The 26,956-nt window shown below is 34.3% G+C and overlaps 2 protein-coding genes across 3 annotated transcripts in view; both read right to left on the bottom strand.

The window, feature by feature from the left end:
- LOC126857267 (putative polypeptide N-acetylgalactosaminyltransferase 9) overlaps positions 1-8,180 on the bottom strand; it is a 188,151-nt gene extending 179,971 nt beyond the window's left edge. For both annotated transcript variants that reach the window (XM_050606505.1, XM_050606508.1), the window contains exon 1: positions 7,830-8,180. The gene's annotated coding sequence lies outside the window, so the exon portion shown is untranslated. The remainder of the gene's footprint in view (positions 1-7,829) is intronic.
- An 11,248-nt stretch (positions 8,181-19,428) lies between these two features.
- LOC126857403 (T-box transcription factor T-like) lies at positions 19,429-24,809 on the bottom strand. Its single transcript, XM_050606787.1, has 6 exons — positions 24,102-24,809; positions 22,747-22,842; positions 21,411-21,654; positions 21,125-21,278; positions 20,823-21,020; positions 19,429-20,632 (listed from the first exon to the last, which is right to left on the bottom strand). The coding sequence occupies exons 1-6, from the start codon at positions 24,422-24,424 to the stop codon at positions 19,743-19,745; spliced, it is 1,905 nt and encodes a 634-aa protein (XP_050462744.1). The 5' UTR covers positions 24,425-24,809; the 3' UTR covers positions 19,429-19,742.
- Between the last annotated feature and the right edge of the window lie 2,147 nt (positions 24,810-26,956).

The raw sequence follows: 26,956 nt of genomic DNA, 5'->3' as shown, positions 1-26,956 counted from the left end.
TCATAATATAAAGTCTTTTTTCTTTTTAAAAATATTTGAATAAAATTACAAATTGAATTACATTAAATATCTTGAAAGTTTCTTATCTGGCAAACTTTATTTTTTGAAAAAATTCTAATTTATCTCAATATTCTGTCCGCGACGATTCAAATATTTTTCAATACGTATTTACAACATTAAGGATTTTTCCCGAGATATATTGTACATTGACTAGTTTCTCATAGAAGGTAAGCTCGATCGCGTGAAAAAAATTCCATAGATACGAATCATATTCTGAATAAGTAGCAACAATCGCGCACGCGATTCCTTGTGCGATACATTCGCGGTACTAAGATAGCAGGGCATCAATTAATAAGCAGATAATATAAAACAGTAAATTCATTTGTATGATGATTACATCTAATTACTGTGTACAACCGGCATGCAAATTTAAAAAAAAAAAAAAAGAATGTATCGTGTAAAACGTAGACAAGATTGTACGTAGCTTTGCCAATTAAAGATTAAATTTACATATATAAAAACTAATTAACTCTTTATAAAGCGGATGAGCGTTTCCTAAGTGCTGAATTAAATCAATAAAATTCTTCTAGGTGTAAATACGTCTAAGAATTAACATATTATTAAAAAAAAATAAATATTTAATATTATAATTATCTGATTTAAAAAAAAAAAAATTGTAATAGATGCGATCCTCTCTAAAAAAAAAAAGACAAATACGCATAATTGAATCGAAAAGTTACCGCGTGTTTAATTCAAACCATTGATTGCAAAGATATTTCTATAGTCAATGTGGTCGATAACCCAGATATATAAAGTAAGGTAAAGAATGACAACACCACCTAATACCCGCGACTTGGAAGCTAATCGATATACTTAACAGTCAGAACACCAAGTATAAGTATAGGTCACGCATCTACAATCTATCAAAGCTTTATCGACGCCCAAAATATATAATTTAATTCTCCAGTTGCTATAAGAAAAATAACGCGTACAACAATTTCAATGACAAATAATTATTTGCCTTAAACATTCATTTATTTAGTTTTAAAACTAATATTTAAAATATGATAATAAAAAATTTTCTTCTTTATTTAATTTATTTTATTATATATTATAGGAAAAAATATGCTATTTAGAATAAAAATAATCTTCATCTTTTGTTTCACAAAGAAGACGGGAAAACCTCGGATAGATTTATATCACCGCTCCTTTCGAGTTTATATAAAATGTCAGAAATTCTCAGTAAAACCAAAAGATGTGGCGCAGGTACACGCGCGATACTGCTACCGAGAGAATTGAAGAGGGACGAAGAAGTGGGTAGCAAAGAGCAGAGCAGCAGAGAGAAAGAGAACAAGTAAGAACCAAACCGACCTGTCTGAGTCAACCGGTCTAACCACATGTTTGCCTCTGAGTCGCTATGCAACCGGATGGGGTTCGCTCAGAACCGTAAGCAATCTCCGTTAAGCCGCATTTACACCAAAGAACAAATCGATCGATCTTCGCACAGAGCGACGTTTATCCGCTCTGTGATCGATACCGCAGACAAAGAGAGACCCTCAACATGCCAGTGCACCCGCATTTGCAAACGCCCCGTGTGGTCCCTAATTTAATCCTTTGCGTTACCCAACTTTTCGGACATTGCCAAAGACACGCAACTACAGGGGTGAGAGCAAACGTAAAATATAACCTTCGGGAATGTGGGACAAACTTCGTCCCCCAAACGAGAGATAAATGGAAAGCGTGACCGCGAACGGGAGTGCGTAACGAATGCTATAAGTTGCTATACGTATGAATGATGCTTAAAGCGGAACTCTCTTTCTCTCTCTCTCTCTCTCTTTTTTGCGAATGTATATCGCAATTTATCAATATAGAAGAAAATTCAATAAGAAGCTATATGCAATCTTTCTCGTCATCATTATCTGAGATAGATTTATTGGCGATTAGATTTATTCTGAGAGATTGTTTGATTAACGATTTTTATAATAGGATCTTTAATTTCCAATATCAAATATGTTAAAATATTGTATTATATTGTATATAAAAATGGAAGATTTGTCACTAAAAAGGACTTTTCTCTCTTCAATTTTTTTTTGTTAATTTTGATTCCAATATTTCTTTAAAAAAATGTCAAGGCGATTAAAAAACTTCTTAAAAAATTACGCTACAAAAGAAAAATATAAATAATAAAATATTCTTTGAATTTCAAGTTAATTTTAAATTAAGGCTTAGAGTTTCACAGATATATATTAATATATTTGGAAAATTAAGACACACATACAATTAATAAAAATAATGATTTCCTTGCTAAGAAAAAAAAAATTCATAAAAGAGTCTGCAATTTAAAACACCCACACACACAAAAAATGTACTTAATAACAAGCATCCTATATATTAAAATACTAATATATACTAATAAATATATATAATAATAAATAAATAATAAATCTTCTATATTTGTTCTCTATAAGTTACGAGTAAAAATAAAATTCTGCCGACTTTCGCAATATTTATATAAGTAGAGGAGGAAAACATCTGTTTTCTTATATAATCACAGTGTAAAAAATAAGATTTCTATTATAACAGAAATGTAATAATCGTGGGATCATTATCAACTTTCATATAACAGCTGGAGAACGCGTTAATAAAGAAAAGTAAAAGTACGATTTCCTTAATAATATATTTGAATCGATACATCACATGAGACCAGTGAATATATCTTCAATTTTATGAGTTGGCACTTTTAAGCGAGAAAGGTCTCGCTGGTAATTTAAATATTAACTATATCCTTTGACGAGCCAGTAACTTGTTTATCGTACGAACATTTATTATATTCTCTCACGTCGTTATGAAGTATTATTATTCTAATAATTATTATTTCGATTTGTGCAGAAACGTACATTAATATTCTGTACGTATATAAAAAAAAAACCCCCCCAAAATTTTATATCCCTGTATGTATGTGCGTATGTGAAAAGTTGTCATGCTAAATATTCTTTAACAATTGTCCGTACATATGTATGTTCGTTCTCTTAATGAGACATAAATGAAATGCAAACAAATTCGTACTCCTAATCACACATGAATAGAATGCAAATAAATGGCTTAAAAAATTAAGATCGTGTATCAACAATACATGCACGTTTCATGGAAAAAGAAGTCGTAAAATTTGCATTTGCAATATTCATGCATCATACGTAGACGGCGAATACTCCCGACTACAAAAGGCCATCGATGACATATTTACAGTGCATTGAGCACACAACATTTAAATTTTAGATGACCAGACAGCATACCGTTGTACTCGCACTCGCTGTGTCGTACGCTTCGGGTCGGATAGCTGTAATTCGCTGTATTCCTCCTGCCTGTTCCTCACACATACGCGCATCCATACATACATACGTGTAACCCCTCGAAGCGTCGTTTTTAAAATTCGATCGAATCCGGAATGGGGCCAGATATTTGCCCACTCGGATATCTCGCACAGCTTCGCTGCTCGCCCGAATATATTGCCCATGGATTATTGGAAGTCCGCGACGAATGATTGGTTACACAAAATTTGATTCACCTCACCGCCTTTTTTCTCGTCCCACGCTGTCGATACCCGACATGTCTCAAAAAGAAGTATATATACGAAACTTCCGATAGTATCGCATCCCATAATTTTATATAATCACAATATAATTTTTGTAACATCAATATTTCAAATCATTATTATAATATATAATATAATATATAAATTAAAATCAAGAATTTAAAAAAAAATTATTTAATTTCTTTGTACGTTTTTATATGGCATTATTTAAATCAAGGAAAGTTTCACAAAGTGTATTTATAACACATATACATAGACACGCAACCCGTCATTGTGCGCAAGGACTTGCGAATCCGTGATCTATAATTTGGAATCTATCTCGCATACCTATACCACGTCTTAATCATTAGTCAAGACTCGCTTAACATGCAGGACGATCGTGACGAGAGGCATTATCGTACGCGAATCATTAGGATGAAAAGCGGAAATGGTATAAACTCGGGGAAACTGAAGATGCCCAAGGGGAGAGAACGGGGAGGAAGGAGGAGATTGGAGGTAATAGTTCAGTGCAGCTGTATCAGAACAAACTATTACGAGCAAGTAGACACATATGCAACTAAGCCGCATTGAACGAAAAGAGGAGGAAAATGAAGTTGTTGCTTCCTACACGGAAATTCGCTTCGAAATTTTCACTAACCGCGCGTTTATACGTTTCCAATTTCTATGCAAGAAAATGTTCGATGAAGAAAACAACTTTTGATATATTTGATTATGTTTTTCGACTTGACGAAACGACGGCAATTGACGATTATACGTGATAAAATTAGATATTGTTTTTCAACGTATATTATTCTAATATTTTCATTGATTATTCGAAAAAAGTAAATTAATCTTAAAATGCCTGAGTTTTATCATTTTTATCAAAAATTCTATTAACTTTCTCTCTCTCTCTCTCTCTGTCTCTTTCTCTAATTTAGTAACTTTAAATATCAAAAATTAAAGCAAAGGCACTTTAGTAATTATTTCCTAAATTGAGAAAATTTGAAAATAAATTTTTAAATTCGGGCACTTCTAACTTTAAATTCATATCGCAAAAATTCGAATTATCTTTATTCTCTCTATTATTTTCTCTACTCCCCCCTCTCTCTTACGAAATCGAACAGATTTATCACATATATGACTAGTTTCGTATCAAATTTCGATTTCGATCGTAACGAAACACGATACTAAAAAGTATAAGTAATCCTATTCTTTACAGCACGAAGAAAGCGAGATATATATATATATATATATACATATATAGCGGTAAATTCGTAGAATATATTTCAATCTAGAACGGTGGCCAACCGGAGATTTAATTAAAGATGCATTGCGCTCCGTTTCTAAAGTTGAATGAAGCTCAGCGGCACGAACTTGGGACTCGCCCTTGATTACATCCTATCGCGTTAGATATCTACATTTTATTTTCCCCACGAAGCGTGTATATCGCGGCCGCGATATCAATTAAACTTTTTCCGCCCTCGCGTTTGCCATTCGAATATCACTGTGAATCCGGCCGATGAATCCGTAGGCGGAGCACGAACTTTGTTTTTATCTCGCTTCGCGGTTACGCTTCCTACTTTTGCCGCGAATTAATTGCAATCGACTGACCAACAGTTATTTCCGGGATTATCACAATGAACTTTCAAAAGAGCGCGCTCGCCGTACGTAATTGAGAAAATTTAGCCACGCTTTTATCATCCATCTTTATCGTCCGAGTGCCCCAACGGGCTTCCTAGTTCACTTAGATTAATTAAACGCTCTGTATATATTAAATGCCGCTCGAATAAATATGCAGCTGTCGAGAATTGTATTGCCGCGCGATTGTATTGTTCGCGTGACGTTTTTCACGCATCAAGATTTGCATAGATTTATTTATTAAAAGATACGGTATTTGATTGATGTAAAGTTCGATGTAACCAATATCCCTCAACATAATATAAATGTATAAATGAAAAAAAAAAGAAATTGTTTCTTTATCATTAATGCAGTATATCAATATAAAATTTAAATGGACTGCAAATTCGGATTTATTCTATTTAATCGTTTTCGTTTTAGCAAACTATATAGTAATATATGCGAGCATCAACCGATGGTTTATGAACGTACTGGCAAGAAGCAAAGTTCGAACATGTCGGTCGTTAGAATTGTTTCACGACTTTCTTTACGATCGTATTCAAGACCATTTGGATTTTTTTCACTGGCATACACGCTACATAAACATCTTTATTTGAATCTTATACGTTTGCATGTATGCGACGAGAAATATGTAATCGGAAATGAGATTTTTCATAAACGTAACTTTTCGTTATCATATTTTAGAAGCAAAGTTATCGCTGAAAAAAAAAATAATAAACAAATGTACGCGAATAATGAAATATTAATCTTTATTGATGTAAAAGCATCAATTCAAAAGAACGCAATTTCGTGTGAAAGCTTCGAAAAAAATATAGAATAAAAAAAAAGCGAAATCTAAAATTAATTGTTTCGCCATTTGTTTCGATTTCTAGCAAAAATTTAATAAAGATAAATAAGATTTTTTAAAATAAACTAAGGCTAAAGAGAGTGAAAAAGTTTAAACGCATCCAACACCAACCGCAGAGGTGATTTACTTACGTTTCTTCACGAGCAATAAATTTAAACGAAAAACGGGCAACAACGACGCGCAAATAATACTACGTTGTACATCTGGTATGCCATATGTATCCAGAACAAGTTGTCGATACATAAATAGATCTTGCAAATAATAGCATTGAGAAAATTATCGATTATGAAAATTTTCGAGATATATTCATTATTAACCACATTCTATAGGGTTTCATAAATTCGTTCAAAGTTTCCCGTCGTTATGTAATCGTTACATTAGAACTAAAAATGGGCATCATTTTATTTTCAATTTTTTATGACATATGTGATCTATATTTTATCAATCAGAAATAATATTTCAAAGTGAAAGAAACAATATTTTTGAGCGTTGTATAATTATGGCATTAAATATTTATCTAATCCAATGTTTCTTAAGCTACGCATTCAACAAACTTGTCAATTTGCAGTAATTATTTATAATTTATTATTATATAAATACGATATTTTATCAATATTATATTATATAAAAACTATTAATTAAAATATATTTTCATATTGCGAATTATTTTCTGTTGTATTATGTGTAATCACAATTAAAATGATACATAAAATTCATATCTTTTCTCTATTAAAATTCTCACAAAAATATTCATAAATTATATTACTCTTATAATGATTCGAGCATAAGAAACGTTGTTTTAATTCGTGCAATTAGTGTGTACAAACAATTGCATGCTAAAAACACTCGAGGTAAATCCACTTTCGAACGGCAAGTTGAAAGAGTCAGGGACTTCAAAGTCGAAAATACTAGGGGCACTTTCGAGTCCTCTTTACGAATATCTCTCCTCGATATTTTTCAACGAGGATTTGACGCGGCTCTCGAATACTCTCCGTCCATCTGGTTCGAGGATCATTGGATTTCCATCTCGTTCGAGGATTCGCAAGAGACGTCAAAAATCGCGGGACGCATAATCTATTTTCTATTCGCGAATGAGCCACTTGCGACACCCGTGTACGATAACGCGTTATGCGCGACCTACATAAACAGGTGTGCTCCCGCGGCTTTGCATGCTTGCGATGCGAAATTGCAACGACACGAACATGACATAAGGGTTGATCGTACGTAGGTTGCGTTTTCAGACCGCGACAAGTTGACTTTCGCCACAGCTTTCGCCTTTGATCCCAAAACTACTCGATCATGAAAATAATCCTATGCATTTTCTTCAGTTAGATGGTAAAAGAATTTTATCGCGCACCGATATACTTTCACATGAAAAGATCGTAATATTGATGATTACGAATTAATTTTATGACAATTAAAAATATTCTATAACATTTCAATTTAAAAATATGTATAATATTAGTCATACTTAAATAATAAATTTTAAGAGAAATAAAAAGAATATTGGAGTAAATAATTTTAAATTAGAACTACATTCGCTACGAAATTGATATGCAATAAGCGTCTACTTCACATTGCGGCAACTTTAAAATCGACCTCGCTTCGACGTACGTTAAAAGGTGACACGTGACGTCAACGAAAACCGCATCGCATTCAATAAATTTTATAGTCGAAAGGAAATGATTAAAGAAACAACATAACAGTGTCTCTGACAGCGGATACCTCGAGTGTCTCGAATTATAATGCAATCAATGAATATGCTTGACTCACCGATGTCACCATGAAGCCCACCGCTGTATGACGTCTCAATCAGATCGACAACGAAGTCTTATCTCTCTGCCGTGCTCGTTATTAATCACACACTTGACACACACTTGCCTTAGCTGCGAACGGCGCACAAATTAATCACAATCGCGAACGCGTTCCGATTACGGTAAATGAACAAGCGATGAGTGAGGCGCGACAACGCATTTGATAGTTCGCATCTTTCAGACAGCGCGACAAAAACATCAACGTCACGACGTTCACACGACGAGCGACCGGCTCCGACTGTCGACTGTGATCGCTGCCGGCCACCCGCTGTTAGCAAACGCGAGTTCGATCCCCTCCGTCTTCCTTCGCGTCCGCGCCACTACTACCACACGAATACTACGTCGCGCGCTACTAGCCCTTCGACCGACGTGGCGCCGCCGACGCCGCTGACGCCGCGAGCGCCCTCGAAGACGACCGAGTTTTCACGAAGTGAAGGAATGCGCGTAAACAAGCTTGCGCGCGACGATTCCCTTTTCCGATATAAAAACAAAATGTAAACATACCATGTCAATCCTTGGTAACAGAAATATTTGTACCAAATCGATTCAATCTAAAACACGACGAACGTGTCATACAATGTCATTTACATGTCATCTTAAAATAAAAATCGACATTTCGCATCGCATTCGTGGTGATGAATTAAATTTGAAATTAATATTTGTAAGTAAATATTTATAAATATTTATAAATTTATTTCTCGCGATAATTATATTTATAGTTATACTATCATTATGTTGTATATTAAATGTATATTAAATAATTAAAAGAGAAAAAAAAGAAGTTTCATTAAAAGCTATTTTATATAAGAATTTGAAATAAATACAAGAAATAGATATTTTAATTTAGTATTTCAATATGTTTTTATCTTACATTTTGCATTAAAATGTAAGATGTTGTTCTATGGTCAATTAGACCTCACTAAACTTATAGAAACGATTAAAAAGGTACTCCCGATGCTTAATCGCGGTCAAAAGAAATAACGTCATTAGATGCGGATAGTTTCCGCGGATTTAAATTCTAATTCAGACCAGATGACTTGGTGGAGGCTGGTTAATTTCGCTGGACGACGGTGAATGCCGACATTCCGACGAGGATGCTCCCCGAAGGAATTTGTAAATTCGACTCGGATGGAACTTTTAATCGTCCATCAGGGAAGAAACGAGGAGAGCATAGAACTTTTCGCATAATAATTCTTTCGTGCCAACTCGCCGCAAATCCTGCACCGTTATAATCGTACCGAGAAAATAATCGGGAACGTTTTCCACGTGCATTTTGAACGCGTCCGTTATTTTACGGCGCACTGATAAAAATTGCTGTCATATAACTTTTTTTTTTTTTTGGGTCTTCTATCGCTTCTCGTTGCGCTGTTGTCTTAAATATTTCGTATCCCAAATCGTCAATCACATCGATGAATCAATTTCGCGTTATTGGTGCTTTATCGAGAATAATTGAGCAAATACGAGTAACGATAAAATAATCAATACGAGCCATCGGACTATAAAGGTATTGTCCTTTTTTAACCGTTTTATCGTATTGTCTCTACTGTCTTGTATTTGCTCAATTATTTTCGATATGAAGAATTAAAATAATGTGAATTCGAAATAAATCCAAGTAGCAATAATAAAGCTAACACAATAACCGTTGAACACTAATTGCCTAATGACTCGTTGTAATAATAAAAAGTAAATTTATTCTGTAAAAACAAGCCAAAAGTTATTACTTGTATTTTATTTTATAGATTAATAAATTCATATTTGTTTGATTGCTAAAGTATAATTAAAAAGATCACAAAAAATAAACGATGAAAATAACTAACAGCAAACCTTGATCAAATATATTGCAGAGAATAATATACGTTACTACGTATTAACAATAATATCAATTGTATATATAATAAATTAAGATAATTATAATTGTTACTAGTGGGGTGTTTGCACAGATGTGTGCAAAATATACTGCATTCGCATATACAATCGTAGATGTTGTAGGTCCACTTGGGAAATCAGCCGTTTCTCGTTGCGCACTTGATAAATGCTACGCGAGAAAACGGGTCCATAGATAATTGCGGTTCTTCTTCTTGCATAATGAAAAATCCGGAATACTCGATTGCACAATTACAAATGATCTTTGCATTCTTTCGCTCTAACAACTCTCACAAGAACTAGTGATAAAGACACTACTTTTAAAACACAAACATTTACATTATGAGAATAAACATTTATATTTTCTTTCAAGAAACATATAAATATTTAATAATTAAATATATATTATATTTAACTATTTGATAAAAGATTTTGTTTCATTTATATTAATGTTTCATATTTTTCAGAGGTTTACAACTAAATAAAGTAATATAAATAATTTACTATTAAGTTTTGAATATATTAATTAATTTTGTAATTAATTTCAAGTAACTTTTATTAATTTTTTAACAGATTGTTACATTCCATGTGATAATGATGAAAGTAGAAACATTATATATATATATATTACTTTGTCATAATGAGAAATTATTATATTACTCTAGGATGAGCGCTTTTTAAATATTTTAAGATATGAATTTTTTTCCAGAAATTCCATAAATATATAATATCTTTAAATATGATTGCGATAATTTTAGTTTTGCTGTACATGTATTTTCGACAGTATAATTGTAAATCGATAACCTTTTACCTTTTCAATGCTCTTCCTTGTACCTCCAAAATTTTACTATGTAAAATTTACACAGTTTATGGACATCGTTTAGGTGTTCGTAAAACTTTGATGTAAAGCAGATAATAGCCAATTCACATCACTAACGATAAAATAACTGTAAATTCACGGTTCGATTTTATACGAATTAAGTAGAAATTTTGCAATACATTCTATCACAGACAAATTAAGTACGATAGAATGTATGTTAAAATATAGTAAATTGGATGTTATCTTTTATGTAAGGAAACTAAGAATATTATCGGAATGGTTATCGCTGTCAATTTCACGAATCGTTGCGTATCCGCGATATGTATTCGCAATGAACGCTCTCGAAACACTTTCGTTACCGTTCGGTCAGCAGGTGCTATGAATTTTAAGTGGGCCTCCGTCTGCTAAGGTCATACCGAGTGAATTTCGATAACACAGTGTACACAGTTTCCGAATAATAATCAGCGTTAATTGCACTTGCGCATAATTGCCTTTGTCTGCATATTGTGTTTATGAAACTGTCGTTAAAATGCGCTTCCCTTAAATCGATAATTGTTTCAATATTCTAATAATTTGTTTCTTAAAGTTTAATTATAAATATCGATATATCACACATGTGCAAAGCACACATGCTTCCAAAAAATTTTTAATTAATAGAATCGTAGAAGTATTACTGGTAAATGGTAGATGAAAACTGTCAACTCACAATATATTTTAACAAGAAAACTAAAGAAATACGATGTCATACTGCGTACATACGCATTTAGTCGCTATTTACGCTAAGGTGTTTTTTTTTTTTTTTGGAATCGATCTACTATAAGAATTACGATAACACGAACTGCAGGTCAAAGGGACCGACGTGAAAGCGTCGCCGGTAGCGGCGATGACAAAAGAAGTTGGAAGGCAGGGGAGTCGCATGCGGTCGCACATTTCGGCGCTATTGATAATAGAAGAGTATATGTATTATGGTACGGTATGTGGAGTCTCCAAATTTCCACGCAGTCTTTCTCAGTCTTCAGTCGCGGTTACATCGTTGATCAACTCGCGGCATTTGCACGTTACGAAAAGTGAAGCATTTCAAGAAGTATCATAATGCGCCCAAGGAAGAATACACGTTCCAAATCTCGTATTATGGTAACAAGTAAGTAAACAAATACAAATTTATAACATTTGTAAACTGTGTGATTCGACAATAATTTGCTACATTATGCGTTTTGCTTTATTACGGTAGGATTTAAAGTTAAGCAATTTACGAGTTGATTATAATTATACGATACTCGACTTCTTAGAATCAATATTTGCTTGTTGCATTGATTTTTTCTGACGGTTGATTTTGTCAAAGTTGTCAAAGTTCTCTGGACCATGTTCTTGGAGATTTCGAAAACTTTCTCCGACATGACGCACTCGCGCGAGAATCATTACTTTACTATCTTTTTTTAAAGAAATATAATATACTTAAAAGTACATATATATATATATATATATATATATATATATATATATATATAAGTAGTAATGTTTTTCTTTTTTAAGACAATCTGTACGCTAATATTGCAGGAATAACTCGATTTGGATGGACTATGTACTCCGATATAGATTGTCAATATTAATAGTACTGAAAAATTGTTTATATACATATATAGAGTAATTTATAATTTGATACAATCGGCAAGAAGCTGATTCTTCATGAAAAAATAAGACGAAATTGCAGAATAAATTTTTTTTCATATGGGGTTTTGTTTTTGATAAAATTGACTTAAAATATTAGTTGAGTACGCGTGCACTTGACTAAGATGCCGTTGAGCGGATCTCAATACAGACCACTATTATTTTCTATTTTTTATTTAGTTTCCAGTGCGCATAGGATGTGTAAAGTAAAATGAGACACAATATTTCTTTTTGAAATTTTCCTAAACAAAATTTAGTAAAAATTTTCTGAAAAAAATTGAAAAAATTAAATTAAAAAATTGATTAAGATAAATTAGATAAATTAAAGAAAATGATCAGTTGTCGATTTTTTATTTATTATTAGAACGGATCTAATAATAATAATATCTAAAAATAATAATTATTTTCCAGATACACCTGATAAAATAGCTGATATTGTTAAAATCAAAGTAGAAGGCAAATCATCATATCGATGCATGATATGCGGCAACATATATCCGCGCCGATTTAATGCCGAACGTCATTATAAACGGTTTCACGAAATTACACAAGCGCGGAAATGTTGTGGTAAATAAATTTGTATTATTCATTATGGTGTGTGTCTAAGAAAAAATTATCAAAGACATTTTTTCTCAGCTGCATATTAAAATAAGAATAATGTATATGTGTGTGTGATATTCGGTTATAGCGCGATTTATTTTATATTTCGAAATAATTAGAGACTATCCAAATACAATGGCGTTTTAATCGAAAAGTTACGTAAAATAAAAAAATATAATATATTGTTTTAATACCATCACAAATTACATCAAAGTAATGAGTAAAATACTTTGTTTATATTAATAAAACTCAAAACACTATAAATTTTTGATATTAATATATATATATATATATATATATATATATTTTTTTAATACGTTGAGTACCGTGATGGTCGATGTGACGATGACAGATGACATGCAAATTAATTAAAATGCTTGCAGCAAATAAATCATGATACTTTTAAACTTTTGAATAATATTAATACGCTCGAAGCATCACTGATGAGATAAATGCACTATGCATATTAATATAAGCAATAATTTAATCATGTTATATATATATATATATTATTATTATATGCTAGCAATAATGAAAATTTCCGATGTTGGCGGCAAGACATGCAAAATTCATTTTGCATTCAACGCCTTTATGAAAATATATTACTAATAAATATATATTTCTAATGAAAGATTGTTTAAAATTTATCATTACGTTACGCGAAGTTTATAATAAATATTAATTGATTTTATAAATTTTAAAATAGTCCATATACAATAAGAGAGAAATTATTTCTCTGTTTATTAATTTTTAAAACTACGATTTTTATTGGTTTTGTTTTTTAGTTGTTATATGAATGCTGCGCATTATTCAAAATATCACGCACACATACACACACACACACACACACACACTATTTTTCAAAATTGCCTTTTATGCCTTCATTCAATATCGATGAGATTAATAACGTAAATTTTTTTTAGATGAAATATTTTACACAAAAAGTGATTATTATGATCACAAAAGAAATATGCACAATGAGAGTAAAAGATACGGGAGAGGATGGAAAGAAAGAACCCAGTCTTCGGACTCTTCTACTGAATGTAATATAGCAATAAATAAACATGGAGATTGCACATTGGATGTTACATCAAAAACTTCAATTTCTGTCAAAATTGTCAAAGAAAGAATATCTGAAAAATGCGCGGATACAAATAGTGCTCATCACGCGCAGGATAATGTTAAAGATGCAGAATCGAATAACAAGGAAAAATCTAAAAATAATATATGGCATCCACGGCAATCTGTTAAATCACCAAAGAAGATCTTTATTTATCGTATGCAACAGGAAACTAATAGAAGTCAGAACAGCGCACCGTTGCGAAGTATTGAGAATTTTACAGAAAAGTCTCTTAATAAAAAATCAAGAAAACACGCGTTCCAGAATGTCGTAAAAGTGAGTTCGAATGCTAAGGAAAATGTAATAATATACGACTGTACAGCTACATCGGTCCCAGACCTAATGCGTCTTATGAGAAACACTATTGACTTTTGAGTCTCATAATTATTTTTTTACAAAATATTTTATACGATATTTATAAAAATATATATGTAATATTTATGTAACATACACGCGTGATATTTATATATTACATAAATATTACAGAGAGAAAATATTTTTTTACTTGGAATATAAATAATAGTTTTATCTCTAGAGCATATATTTATATTTATATTATTTACAGAGAATAGAGAGCATATAATCATACATACACATATATCATTTTATTTTTTTATACATTTTTTTAATGTTTTTTTTTTTATAATAATAACGTTATTAATTATTTTTATTATTTATATGACGTACACATATAGAAATATAAAACATACAAGAAAAAAAATTATTATATGGATATTAAAACTTTTATTTATTTATTTTGCGGACAAAGAGATAAAACTCAAGATTTCTAATCTAAGATATTTTCATATACTTTATTAAAAATAAAGTTTAATGTGATTAATGTCAACTAATTTGTTAAAAAATAAAAGTTTTAAATATATTATAAATTATTGGATTTATTAAAGAAATATCCTTATCTGCTATCTGTATTCGCTAATAAACATTTCGCCTACTTTATAATTAGATGTGCAGATTGAATTGCTTTTTTCATGGAGAATATAATCACTACAAGGTTTTTAAAAATGTTCAATGCCAACCCTTTATTGTTTTAATTCTATTCGAGGAAATTAGAATCAATTCATTTATATGGTTATACCTATAATCAGTTGTAATTGCCCATTGTAGTTTTTTGTTTTAGAATCTTTTTAACCTTTTAACTGCATATATGTATATGTATATATCTTGAGAGAAAAATAGTTTCTTATTTGATCGTCAATTTTACTAAATGCAAGAAAAGACGAAGGAAGTTGGATGTTAATATAAGATTGCGTCGTAGACAAAGGATTGAAATACTAGAGACTGCATCGTCTCTGCAGAGCTGCTCTCAACATACAAGAAAATTAATGAGGCTGTTGTCATTTAACTGGCAATTGAAACGGCCATCGCATACAAGCTTAAGTTTCCAGAATCTCTCCTCTGACAAAACATCATCTTTACCGTCACTATCCTCTTTTTACTGTACACTTTAAACTTTACTACTGCACAATAGATTAACAATAAGTCATTTCTCATCGTCTTTTCATTTTTAACTCGCTTTTTCAAACACCAAAATTTTACCGGAAGTATTAAAAAGGGATGGATTAAGATAAGCCCAATTTGCTATTTTTTCTGAAATACGTTTCCTGCTCCTATTAGAATCCCGTTTATTGGACTCTCTTATAAAAACAATCCACTAAATTGGCATATTTACAATTAATAACGGTTTAAAATTAAATGATTATTAGCTGATTGTATAATAATAATTGAATTGTATTTTAAGTCCCGTTTTATATTTACTTAAGATAACAATTCATCTTTTGGTCGCGTGTGCGGACAACTTTCTTGTGTAACAGATTGCAATTCGATACATGCAATTTACTCGAAGGTAAGTCATTCGTGCCTCTCCGCGGGAGACACTATATAATGAAACAGCCTCATTGGCGAATACGTCGCTTCCGAAATCACGTTGCGAACGGTGCCGGGATATTGCGTTTGCAATTTGCCATGCAAGTATGTTATTGGAAGCGACGGGCGGTATCTTCGATTTGATCGCCGCGGACGCAAAGCACGGTGTGATGCCGATTTCTGTTCACGGCCAGTTAACATTTGGCATTCTGCAAGTAATCACGGCGCAATAAATCCGCGCGTGCTAGATCCGCAGCCATCACGGAGAACGTTACAAATTAATTCGTAATCCTGCAGAGGCACTGTCCGACAACGTTCGCAATCATCGTACGTGTATGCGCGCATCAAACTCTATCTCTCCTCCTCTATTTCTATCTCCCTTGAAAATTGCATTCATCAAAATATTAGTGCAGCCACTGTTGAATCGTCAAACGGCTCACAAATGCAAACGTTAACATCGATTTTCTCGTGTGATAGTAACCGGAAATACAAAAAGTATAAAACGCATAGTGTATTTTATGCGCGACAAAACTAGCACGATGATCTTTCGAATGAATAATTTTTCGATTCTAATGGAAATTTAATTGATAATAAAATATTAAATATAATTCTTCTCTGTTATTTTGTGCAATCTATATAACTATTATAGCGATAATGAATCAAGTGAATAAGAGAAATAAGTATTTAATATTTAATATTTTATATTAATATTTTATAGGAAGTAAAAAGCATCGTGATTATTATTTGTTACAAGCAATTTAATTAGTTTGAATATCGTCATCACGGCGCAATAAAAAACTTAAATATCGGTCAACAATGTTCACATTTAAAGTTAAGTTCTTATAGCCAGATTTACTAACAAAGATTACAAACGTTAGTAAACCTGGCTGAGAACAAAACAAACAAGTTACAAGTATCGCGAGACTAATTGCCACGTATTTCGCGATCTCTTTTCTTTTCTCTTTCCTCTTCCCATTTCGAGAGACTCAAAGACTCTGAGAATTTTATTCAAATGGCTCATAACAATTATTTACTCATTCCATTGTACCATCATTTATCTTATAATTTTGGTGCAATATAAATTTATTGTTATTTATTGTTATTTAGTGTTATTATCTAGAGTTCAGTAGCTACAATAATATTGTCAGACATTTCTGACGGAAAACAGATCTCGCACATTAGCTTCCATACAGCAACGGTGGACCTTGAAACACAGTTTGGACGGGTCTCTGGAAGAGAGAGATTGGTAAGCCTCGCTAAGCCCATGAACATTTGCCGGACGCCGATAATAGGATTACCATGGAGAACTGTTTACCGAGGTTGCTATAGCCGTGCTGGCCTATAGTTAATTGTTTTTACCGCTTGTACTTAACTGTGCGACTCAATTAATCTCATATCTTTACGCGATAATTATAATTACAAGATAATTGTAATCACGCGATATGGCCATTGATGACGATAATATATAATTAAAATTGTAATTTAAAATACTCGTGGCATTTTAATTGCTCTAGAAGATTGTTTTTGAAATTTTATTCGATGAGATATTTTATGCGAATGTAGTATATTTATTGTAAAATATTAATTATCAATTATACAATTATATATATATAATATGGCAGAGATTGCAATTTTGAAATAGAGATCTTATTCTCTAACGCAGTCATGTAAAAAGAATTAAATGTAGAAAACGATTAAATACCTCGCGTTCAAGTTTGGAGCGTTCTTGGAGTGAAAATTTCGCTAATACTTTGTTCCAAGAACGTTTCAAACTTCAACAAAGTGTTTAGATCATTTCGCATACCTTATCATTATCATACTATGGCATTTCCGTGGATGCGAGATCCGCATTCCGGTGATCTTTTGCTTCCGGTAAAGGAGAAAGGAAGCCATATAAGCCATATCATTTCATTATTCGTTTTATGTTATTTGTTCGCGCAAGAGGGTGGTTTGGGCAAAACGATTGGGTAAAAAGGGCAGCGCGCTTATGGATCGTTAGAGGCGAACGTGTTGCAGCAAACGAGAAGCGTTTGTGCAATTTCGCGCGTGATTGTGTATATCGATACACCGCATACGCCGATTTATCCATGTACGTATTTGTCCGCGTTATCTGACACCCGAACACTTTGGATAACGACGTGCTAGTTCTAAACGATCGAGCAATTGTGCTTTATTAATGGCACGATTCGATCGCAAAAGTGGAAAAGACAAGAAAACGTGATTTACAAATATAAGATTACCTTGCTTGAGAGCGACCGTTTGACATCAAGTGTTTGGAGCAGCAAATCTGTTTTTCTTTCGTAGAAAGATGCTATAAATTCTCCTGGTATCTCGTCACAGGCGAGAACGAGGTAATAAAAGCGAGTGAGAAGAAAGTTTAAGCGCATGGAAGAGGGCGAAGAATATATATTCCATAAATCGTTATGACACATTACGCACAGCGATATATATCTGAAAAATAACTTGCGTCAGTTGCATTCAAACAAATACAAAATAAGGCACATTAAAGTGCTAAGTTAGATTTCACCGGACGACTGAGAGTGAACTTCTAAGGGTTTGACGCTACGAAAATTTCGGACCATTTGATTGATCAATTTAAACCAAAGAAGCAAAGATTTCTTTGTTCTGATTAATTAATCAAATGCTTCGAACTTTTATAGCGTCAAACTTTTTTAGCGATTATCGCGTTAATTTGCGTCGAGAGATAGTGGAGATAAATCGATGACATAAAATCAAATAACAGAAAATCGCTCGTAAAACGAAATAATCTTGTATAACATTTATAATAAATTCGTGCATTGTATCAAAGTTTTTTCACAAAATTTTGTAAATTATACAAATATAGACATGTAACGGCATATACATGAAAAAAATAATTTAAATTATATATTTTTTCTATTGATTTTAATATCGTTATTTGTAATATACCGCCACAATAATTTTTCACATCTGAATTCATATATAAATTGACATATATGTAAATCTTTATATTCACTTATATAATTAACATATAATTTAAAAAAGTTTGATTATAGAGTGGATAAATTAACAAAAATCAATGATATTGTTTTTTGTTAATTTTGCCAAAGATATTTTTCGTATATTCAATGAATATTTTGTACAAGAGCAAAAACTCCTTTTGAATTATTATTATATATACCTATTTTATATGCAAAACGTAATTTTGATAATTCTGAGATGGAATTTTCTTATCGTGCAACGATACATATGCGTTCAATGTTATTTTCTGTCGGAAATTTAGGAGCTTTAGATGTACATTTTTTCCTATATGATATCCATATAATATTGTAAGAACCTTACCTGCTGTTAATAAGAAAGAAACGTTAATATTTCACAACAGAATGTCTTACTTTATCGCGATAGTTTTTAGTTATTGAAGAAATTTAAAGTTAATTTTTTATTTTCATGGAACACTGTAGAATTTTGTTGTATTGAATAAAATTCTACAGTATATTGAGCTATTTTATTTAATTAGACACAGAAAAAAAAAAAATATATATATATATATATCATGTTTGCAATATTAAACTTCTTTCTTATATTTTGAGTAAAATAAATGTTTCAGGAAAAAAAATATTTGATTTGTATTTTATTTTCTCTTGATATATCTGACATAGTAATAATATCTTTCGCAATTGATTAAAAATAATATCGGAACACTACATTATTTAGGACGGATTGATATAAATTGATATTTTAATATCAATATTGCGCGCGATAAAATTTTCTTGATTACCTATCGCGCTTAATACACTTAACTTCGATCGACAATCACATGTCACGCCAACAAGAATGCATCTTTGTGATAATTCCCGCGTCGACCATCTTACGCGCGGTCACGCATCAACTCGAATATGCGTTTTTTGCGTAATGCAAGATTTCTCAGAGTTTTCGAATCAAATGGCGGTAGTTTGTGGCGCCGGTGGTGGCGTCAAGGGCGTCCAAGCGTTTTGCTGTTCGCCGGCAATCTCCGTGTCTTGCCGATGATGATTGTGATGATGAAGATGATGAGGAGGATGACGGTCAACGACTGTCAGGTATCTTCTTTCATCGTCCGGCTGCACCTCGTTCAAGGCGTCCGCGGTTTGCTCGGGATAACCGATCGGAATATGAGACTGCTCCTTAGATGGACTGTCGTACTCTACACTGACCGGCGAAGAGGTTTCCGCCTGCGGTAGAGCCTGCAAATGCAACATTTGCGTTTGGGAATGATGCTGCGAATGCTGCTGATGATGATGATGATGATGACGGTGCTGATCGGGAGTGGTCGATTGCACCGGCGAAGCATGATGGTACTCATGGACGTATTCGCTCGCGTCTGTCGGAGCGACGGGTTCTCCGCTCTGCGGGTGCAGACCATGATGTAGTCCTGGATGCGAAACGGAACCGTATGGTGACATCTGATGATGCAGGTGAAGATTCAAGTTTAGATAGGATTGCTGTTGCTGCTGATGCTGCGACTGCTGCTGCTGCTGTTCCAACGCGGTGGGATGAATCCAGGACGAGTCGGCACAATGTCCGCCGTGCTGTTCCTGGGACGGTACATATAGGGTGCATCCGGTTACTGTGGTTGTGGATGCGGTACCGACCACGGCTCTGCCGAGGACTGTGTGTGACGTCGGTGACGGCGACGGAGATGTCGGCCACTCTTGCGACGCGGCTGACGGTAAGCACGTGGAATTGAGATTCTGCAATGATTCCGGACTGCGAGGCGACCAAGCTGGTGCTGTCACGTAAGCCGTGGAATGCAGAAGAGGCATCGGCGTATATGAGTCGGCGTGTTGTTCTGTACATAGGTAATAATTGAGAGTTTGTCTGAAAAATTTCTTTTGAAAAAATATATATTACATATTTTTTATAACATTACATAATTCATTTGATTTTATGGTTATTAGAGATTATTTAAAATTAATAGAAATTTTTTCAAGGATTCATTAGGACTCTGATTAAAAGAATAATGAAATAATTTTACGTACCATCTTGGACATATTTGTGTCTCAAAGTGTAAGGAGCTGCTCTGCAAGCGCTTCTGTGTCCAGAGCTGGTGACCGTGCACGAATTAGAAAAGTGATTGCTAACGCAAGCCGAAACTTGATTTTGCGCGACTGCTATTGCCGATGCAGTATTGTATTCGTATCCCATTGTGGCTTGCGGTAAAAACAATGCACCCGCATCTGCAAAATAATATTATCTTATTAAAAATACTTGATTCGACTTTGCTTTCATGTCCAATATTTTTTCTTGTACGCATATAATTATACATAATAGATCAACTTGCATTGAGGATAAGTTTGTGAATCGGCGGGCCTCTCTTTAGCATCGAGGAATGCCTTCGCGAAAGGATTATACTTAATCTTCAGGCTCGTTACTTCCTCGTTCTGATACGCTGTCACTGCGATAAATTGTGTTTCAGGAAAACGATATGTAAGAACCTGCGTAAGAACGACGACGTCATTATTTGCATCCGTGTAAATAAAATGATTAAACATTACATTATAAAAATAATGATATAAGTATGTAATTCGAAGAAGAAAAAAACGCAGAAAGAAAAAAGAAAGACATACCGTTCTCTGTTCCTCAGCACCCACTCGGACCAGATGTACACGTGGCTCGTATTTGTGCAATGAGTTCAGCATGATCTGACCATTACCATTCGACTTATTTGTTAGCTTGACTTTGGCGAACGATATTGCCTCCTTCATCCAATGAGCACCAAAATTCGGGCTCTCAGGATGTATGTAAATCGGATTAGGCGGGGCCACTTCGGCCTTTCCTCCTGGTACCCACTCGCCGTTGACATACTTCCACCTGGTATTATATAATTTGATTGAAACGGATTTTTTTTTATTTACATGATTTATATAAACGTGATAGAAAACGGAATGCACGTATTCTTCCTCAAAATATGAGCTGAAATTTTACTTATATATTTGTCTTGTGTGAAAAAAAAATGAGAGGAAAATCGCGTGAGTCGATTTGGCGAGAAAGATTCGCGATCAACAGAAAATATCATTTGTAATTTTTTTTTAATCGTCTTCTGAAATTGTTTTGCGAAAGCTATTATGAGCTCTCGAATGCCTCTTCAGTTCGTTCAACACCGATGACGAATCGCCGACGAGTTAAAAATAACGCTCTAACAAGTTTAGAATCGACTTTAGCGACGTTACGTGATACTTGGACGAAAAGGGTACGGTAATTACGACCTGTTAGTGTCCTTCGCGCCCCCCGTTCCTTCTCTTCGCGAGATAAATCAACGCAAATCGGTAACGCGCTCATCCGTTTACTGCCTACGCAACATTTCGATGCTATGCGCTTTCTATTCTGCTCACAGCATAACTTTACAATTTGCACAATTTCAGTTTCCTACTTACTTGTACTTAAAGGATAGTTAATTAAACCTCGGTCGAGGCGAATAGCGAATCATTCAAGATCTAACTGTCTAAACTGTCAAACTGATAACAGACATAGTAAAAAACATAATATGTTCGAAATGTTCACGCAATGTTTAAAACAAATAGTTTATGCGTATTTAACAAGATTAGAAAAAAAAAATTATATTTCTATGAATTTTATAAATATAATATTTTTTTTAAGTTTAATTATTTTAATTAAAAAAAAAGGAAGAATAAAAATATTTGTGTAAAATAACGATATTTATTTGACTTAACTTTTTTTACGTTGTTGCTATAATTTTTATGTATGTGTGTGTGTGTGTCATCTATTTTTTATAAAGTGGCACATTCTACCGATATATATTACACATTAAATTTTAATGCTTGACATTTAAAAAAAAGGGCTCTAAGAGATCCTTAATTTTCGACAAAAATTAAATATAGTTGTTGCTATTTTCCAGAATTGACGATACATTTGTCGAATAAGAAAATCAGATTATTTCGTTACCTGTGCGGATCGATTTGAACGAATTCCAGTAGCAGCGTGTACATAGCCGCCGGTTCCAGACCACGCGCAACGACCTTCACCACCGGAAACATCCTCCTACGGGCGAAAGTGACATATCAGGAGCACTATTGCATGAGACAGCGAACGTAAAGTTTCAAAGATTCAGAGGTAGGCGCGAGAGACCGATGCTCGACGACGAGATTCACGGCGCGGATCAAAAGATAACCGCCTTGCAGACAATGTGTCTTCGGCGCATTTACAAGCCGCGTATTAATAAAAGCGATTACGGTTTGTCGACTGCGGATGTGCAGGTAAAGTGCTCGCTCGCAGGCATCAGCTCGACAAGAGAACGTTTTACAAGAGGATCGTAAGCATCGTAAAGTTTTATTGCCGACGGCTCGCATCTTCTCACAATAATCCCAGAAAACTCTGTTCTTTCCACGCGGTTTGAATCTTTATCATTTATTTCAGTATCCTAATTATATGCATTATGCAACTATTATTTATTCCTTTGCAATGAGTGACACATGGATATCCAGATATATGGGATGTTTTTTTTCGAAAATATTCTCACGACAAATTCAAATAAATTGCAATTAACATTCTAGCTTCTTTTTCATTATCATTTTAAAAAACGTGCTGTTATCATTTGAAAGAAAAATTATAATTATTGACTTTTCGATGTCACATGTCAAAAGAAACGTAAGAGAAAAGAAGAGAAGAAACGCAAACTGCTTAAAATTCATTACGTAACGTTTTTAAGCCATGCTTTTAATATTCTATGTTTTGTTTGTTGTTTTGCAATGTGTGCACTGCTGTCAAAATTTCCATCTCATTGAACGAAGAATGTTGAATGTCACAGTTAACATGTTTCTATTTAGATGTAACATTATTTTTATAGACTAAAAATTAAATGACAAGAAGCAACCACTTGATAGCAATAAGATAATTTATTTCATTCTGTTTTCGATATTTTCTATAAAGATAGAATAAAGAACTAGTGAAATAGAATTAACTAAACTAAAAAATCATTAAAAGAGAAATTATATCTCTCAATTTCAAATTGCGAATTTTCGATTTTCCATTCTAGTTAATGATATTTTTGCTTGCAGTAAATATGAAATCTGTATAATATCATCGATATCATCATAAATTAAAAAAACTGCGCTGATTTTTATTCGAGTTTAAAAATGCACAAAAATCTTAAGATCATTATCTCAATTGTTTGTCAATTATATCATCATGCTACATGAACATGATAAAAAAATCACAAATTCAATGATACGACTTGATCCTTCAAGATCAAATAATATTTATAAAGCTTCCAATTAACACATGTGTGTTTGTATGTGTACCTTCCGTTTTTCGTGACAATCATCTCGTTCGTGATGCACTGGAATCTGGTCCAGAGCTCCCGATCCTCCAACGATAAGGACAGCGGCAATCCTTGATTCCCCGTGATGGCGGCAGGAGGTCCGAGACCCTGTCTCGCGATCGCACCCCGCTCATCGCGATCCTCTCGATTCTCCTCAGGGCTCGTCCGGCTCTGTCTTCCGCCGCGCTCCCGCTCGCGATTTCGCTCCTGCTCGCGCTCCCTTTCACGCTCCCGATCGACGTGCTCGTGACACGACGAACGCGTTGGGGAACCAGGCGTTCGTGGAGCGCTTGCCGATTGCATCTTCAGCGTCCTCCGATACGTTTCGCGCCTCGCGTCTTCCGCTCTTTTCGTTTAAATTTAGAAAACTTGATCGAAACGACAATATGTATTTGAGGGAATAAACGACAATCACGATATATAATGTGTTTTTCAAATAAAAAGGCAATGAGGACGAGAATCGGGATTATTTTTCTCGTCGATGTCGCGATCGATTCGCGATGTTCCGCGAGAAAAACGAACGCGGTGCCACGGGGAGGGGAGCGGGGGGAGTGCTGGCGAAAGGGGACGGAAAATCGTCGTTCGTCGCGGGGCACCTCAGACGTCTCCGTCAACAGCCGAGGGGATAGCCGTATCCGCGAGAAGCCGCGCCGCGTGACCGTAGGCTCGTAACACTTGGGCGCGATATTTCACACTAGCCGGCGAAGACTCGCCGAAGACTGACCGGCGGTATATCTGCCTCTCTGTCCTCACTTCGCGTCCTTTCTTTCTCCGTTTCTCGACGATCGCTGAGAGTAGGCACCGGGACTACTGAGTCGCGTTCGCGTTTGCCGGGTGCTAATTACTCGCTAAATTAGAAGCTCACGGGTGCAGCATGGCGGTTACCATGTCGGTGTCCATTGGTCGAAGACAGTTTGACCGGTCGTCTGGTCGCTATGAGGGAGAGTGCCGCCTTCGGCGGCTTTCTTTGACCAATGGTTGAACGAGTCGGTTGGACGAATCTGCCATGGTTGGTGAGCCCGATGGTGAACGAGACGTTCGCCAGTCCGCCCACGTGCCGGTCGGCAAGTTTTCTCGATTAGTTCTCGCGGACAACGTACGCGGATCCGCACGTGATGGTTCCCAGAACCGAATCGCGCCGCGATTGCCACTTTGATCGACTGCTTTTGATGCGATCGATCGGATCGGATTTGCTCTTATCGAAAATGAACGTCGCGACCGATGCTGAGGAATCGTCTGTCAAGGTCGCGAGTTCCTCCTCGTGCGGATCTCCAAGACGCGCGGCCGCGATACCGGATCGAGTCGCGGCGATATGTCACCTTCTCGAGTTAATATTTGCGTCTGTTGCGCTCAGGAAAGTATGCGACACGTATTTGTTCCTCGTGAGATAAGTGATGATCTTGTTGCTCAAGTTTAACGGATCTCGGTGTAGCTGCCAAAAACTCGAGAAATCGATTTTCTCTTTTAGAGTTGTGTTAATCTGCAATTTCTATCTAAATATTTATGTTTAATCTGGATTACTCTGCAGCCAAAAAATAAGGCAGCATCAAGAGTACATCCTTTTTTTATTTTATAATAAATAATAAATTATTTAATTCTCCATTTGCTTAAAAAAAAAATAGAGATTTTATTATTGTATTTTATATCTAATTACAGCCAATTTTTTTTATAATTCTTTCTTTCAATTTAGATATAGCAAAATATAAGAAATTCCGAATATTTTTAAAAATGTCGATAATTATTTAGGGTGCTCCGCTTCTTGACTTTAATTCAGAAAAGAGATCTTTCTAAGGAATCAATTTTCCTCGCGGTAATTTTGATATTTGTCGATTATAAAAATGAAACTCTCCTCGTCTGTCACGGGAGAAACGGTCCCGAAGATAGACTCGTGTTGGTTGTCTAGAGTCAAATGACAAAAATCAACAAAGCGCCGTTCAACCGACTGCACGACGCATCGCGAGTAGATATTTGAGCAGGACCGTTTCTTGTTTGCCATCGTGCACACGGTTTCGGACAGCAATCGGCGGACGCGAGACGGTCATAACCCTATCGGTTATTTGTGCTAGCAATTTCGTGCGGAGAGCACGGAGTCGCGATCGTCCTGTTGCTGCGACATCGCCGGAGGCCGAGTTGAGCCATCTTTATTGAACGAAGGTGGTCCGAGGTTGCCAAAGGTAATTATAATTTTCAACGCGATTGGATCTGTCATTATTTGCAAAAAAAAAAAGAACACGTCGGTCCTTGGGCCGCAAAGTGCACGATGACATCAACTGGGCGAGATCTTTTCGAAAGTGCGCAGTCAAAAATGAAAGTGTCGCGTGTATCCTTGCATCTGATAACTATATAGTGATTACAAAAAAAAAAAACTGTAGATTATATAAATCCTCATTTAATGATATCATTGAATGAAAATTTTATTATATTGGAGACAAGGATAAGTAATGGCATTTTCAATATCTGTCAAGCTGAAAACTAATTTTTCGTACGAGATGACGTTATATTTTTGTTTTCATAATTATCGTAATTTTTTTACTTGTAATTTGTATTAATATATTTAGTGTTCTATTTTTCTTCAAAATCTAACTTTTTTATATCTAAAATTATAGTTTTTATTTTATCAAAGACTCCATTTTTTTTTATCTTTTATAATATAATTTTTAATATAATGTATTGCAATTAGAACGCGCATCCTGTCTCATTTCGATTGTTATATGATTCGAAATTGAGATATTTTCGCAAGAATAGATTCACATTCGTCGTGTCGGTTACACGGTGGCTGTCATAAAAATTTTTACCTCAGACAACTTCTATATGTGCAGCCTGCAACACTGCAGA

Source organism: Cataglyphis hispanica, chromosome 21 (genome assembly GCF_021464435.1).
Source record: "Cataglyphis hispanica isolate Lineage 1 chromosome 21, ULB_Chis1_1.0, whole genome shotgun sequence".
In the NCBI taxonomy this organism is placed as follows: Eukaryota; Metazoa; Arthropoda; class Insecta; order Hymenoptera; family Formicidae; genus Cataglyphis; species Cataglyphis hispanica.
This window is presented reverse-complemented; position numbering and strand designations above follow the sequence as displayed.

Excerpts from the sequence above, each read along its gene's own strand:
- LOC126857403 (XM_050606787.1), bottom strand. The coding sequence starts at position 24,424 with ATGCAATCGGCAAGCGCTCCACGAACGCCTGGTTCCCCAACGCGTTCG. Across the intron at positions 21,655-22,746 it reads GTTCAAATCGATCCGCACAG|GTGGAAGTATGTCAACGGCG; the intron begins GTAACGAAATAA and ends ATATAATACCAG. Across the intron at positions 21,021-21,124 it reads TTCACAAACTTATCCTCAAT|ATGCGGGTGCATTGTTTTTA; the intron begins GCAAGTTGATCT and ends ATTATTTTGCAG.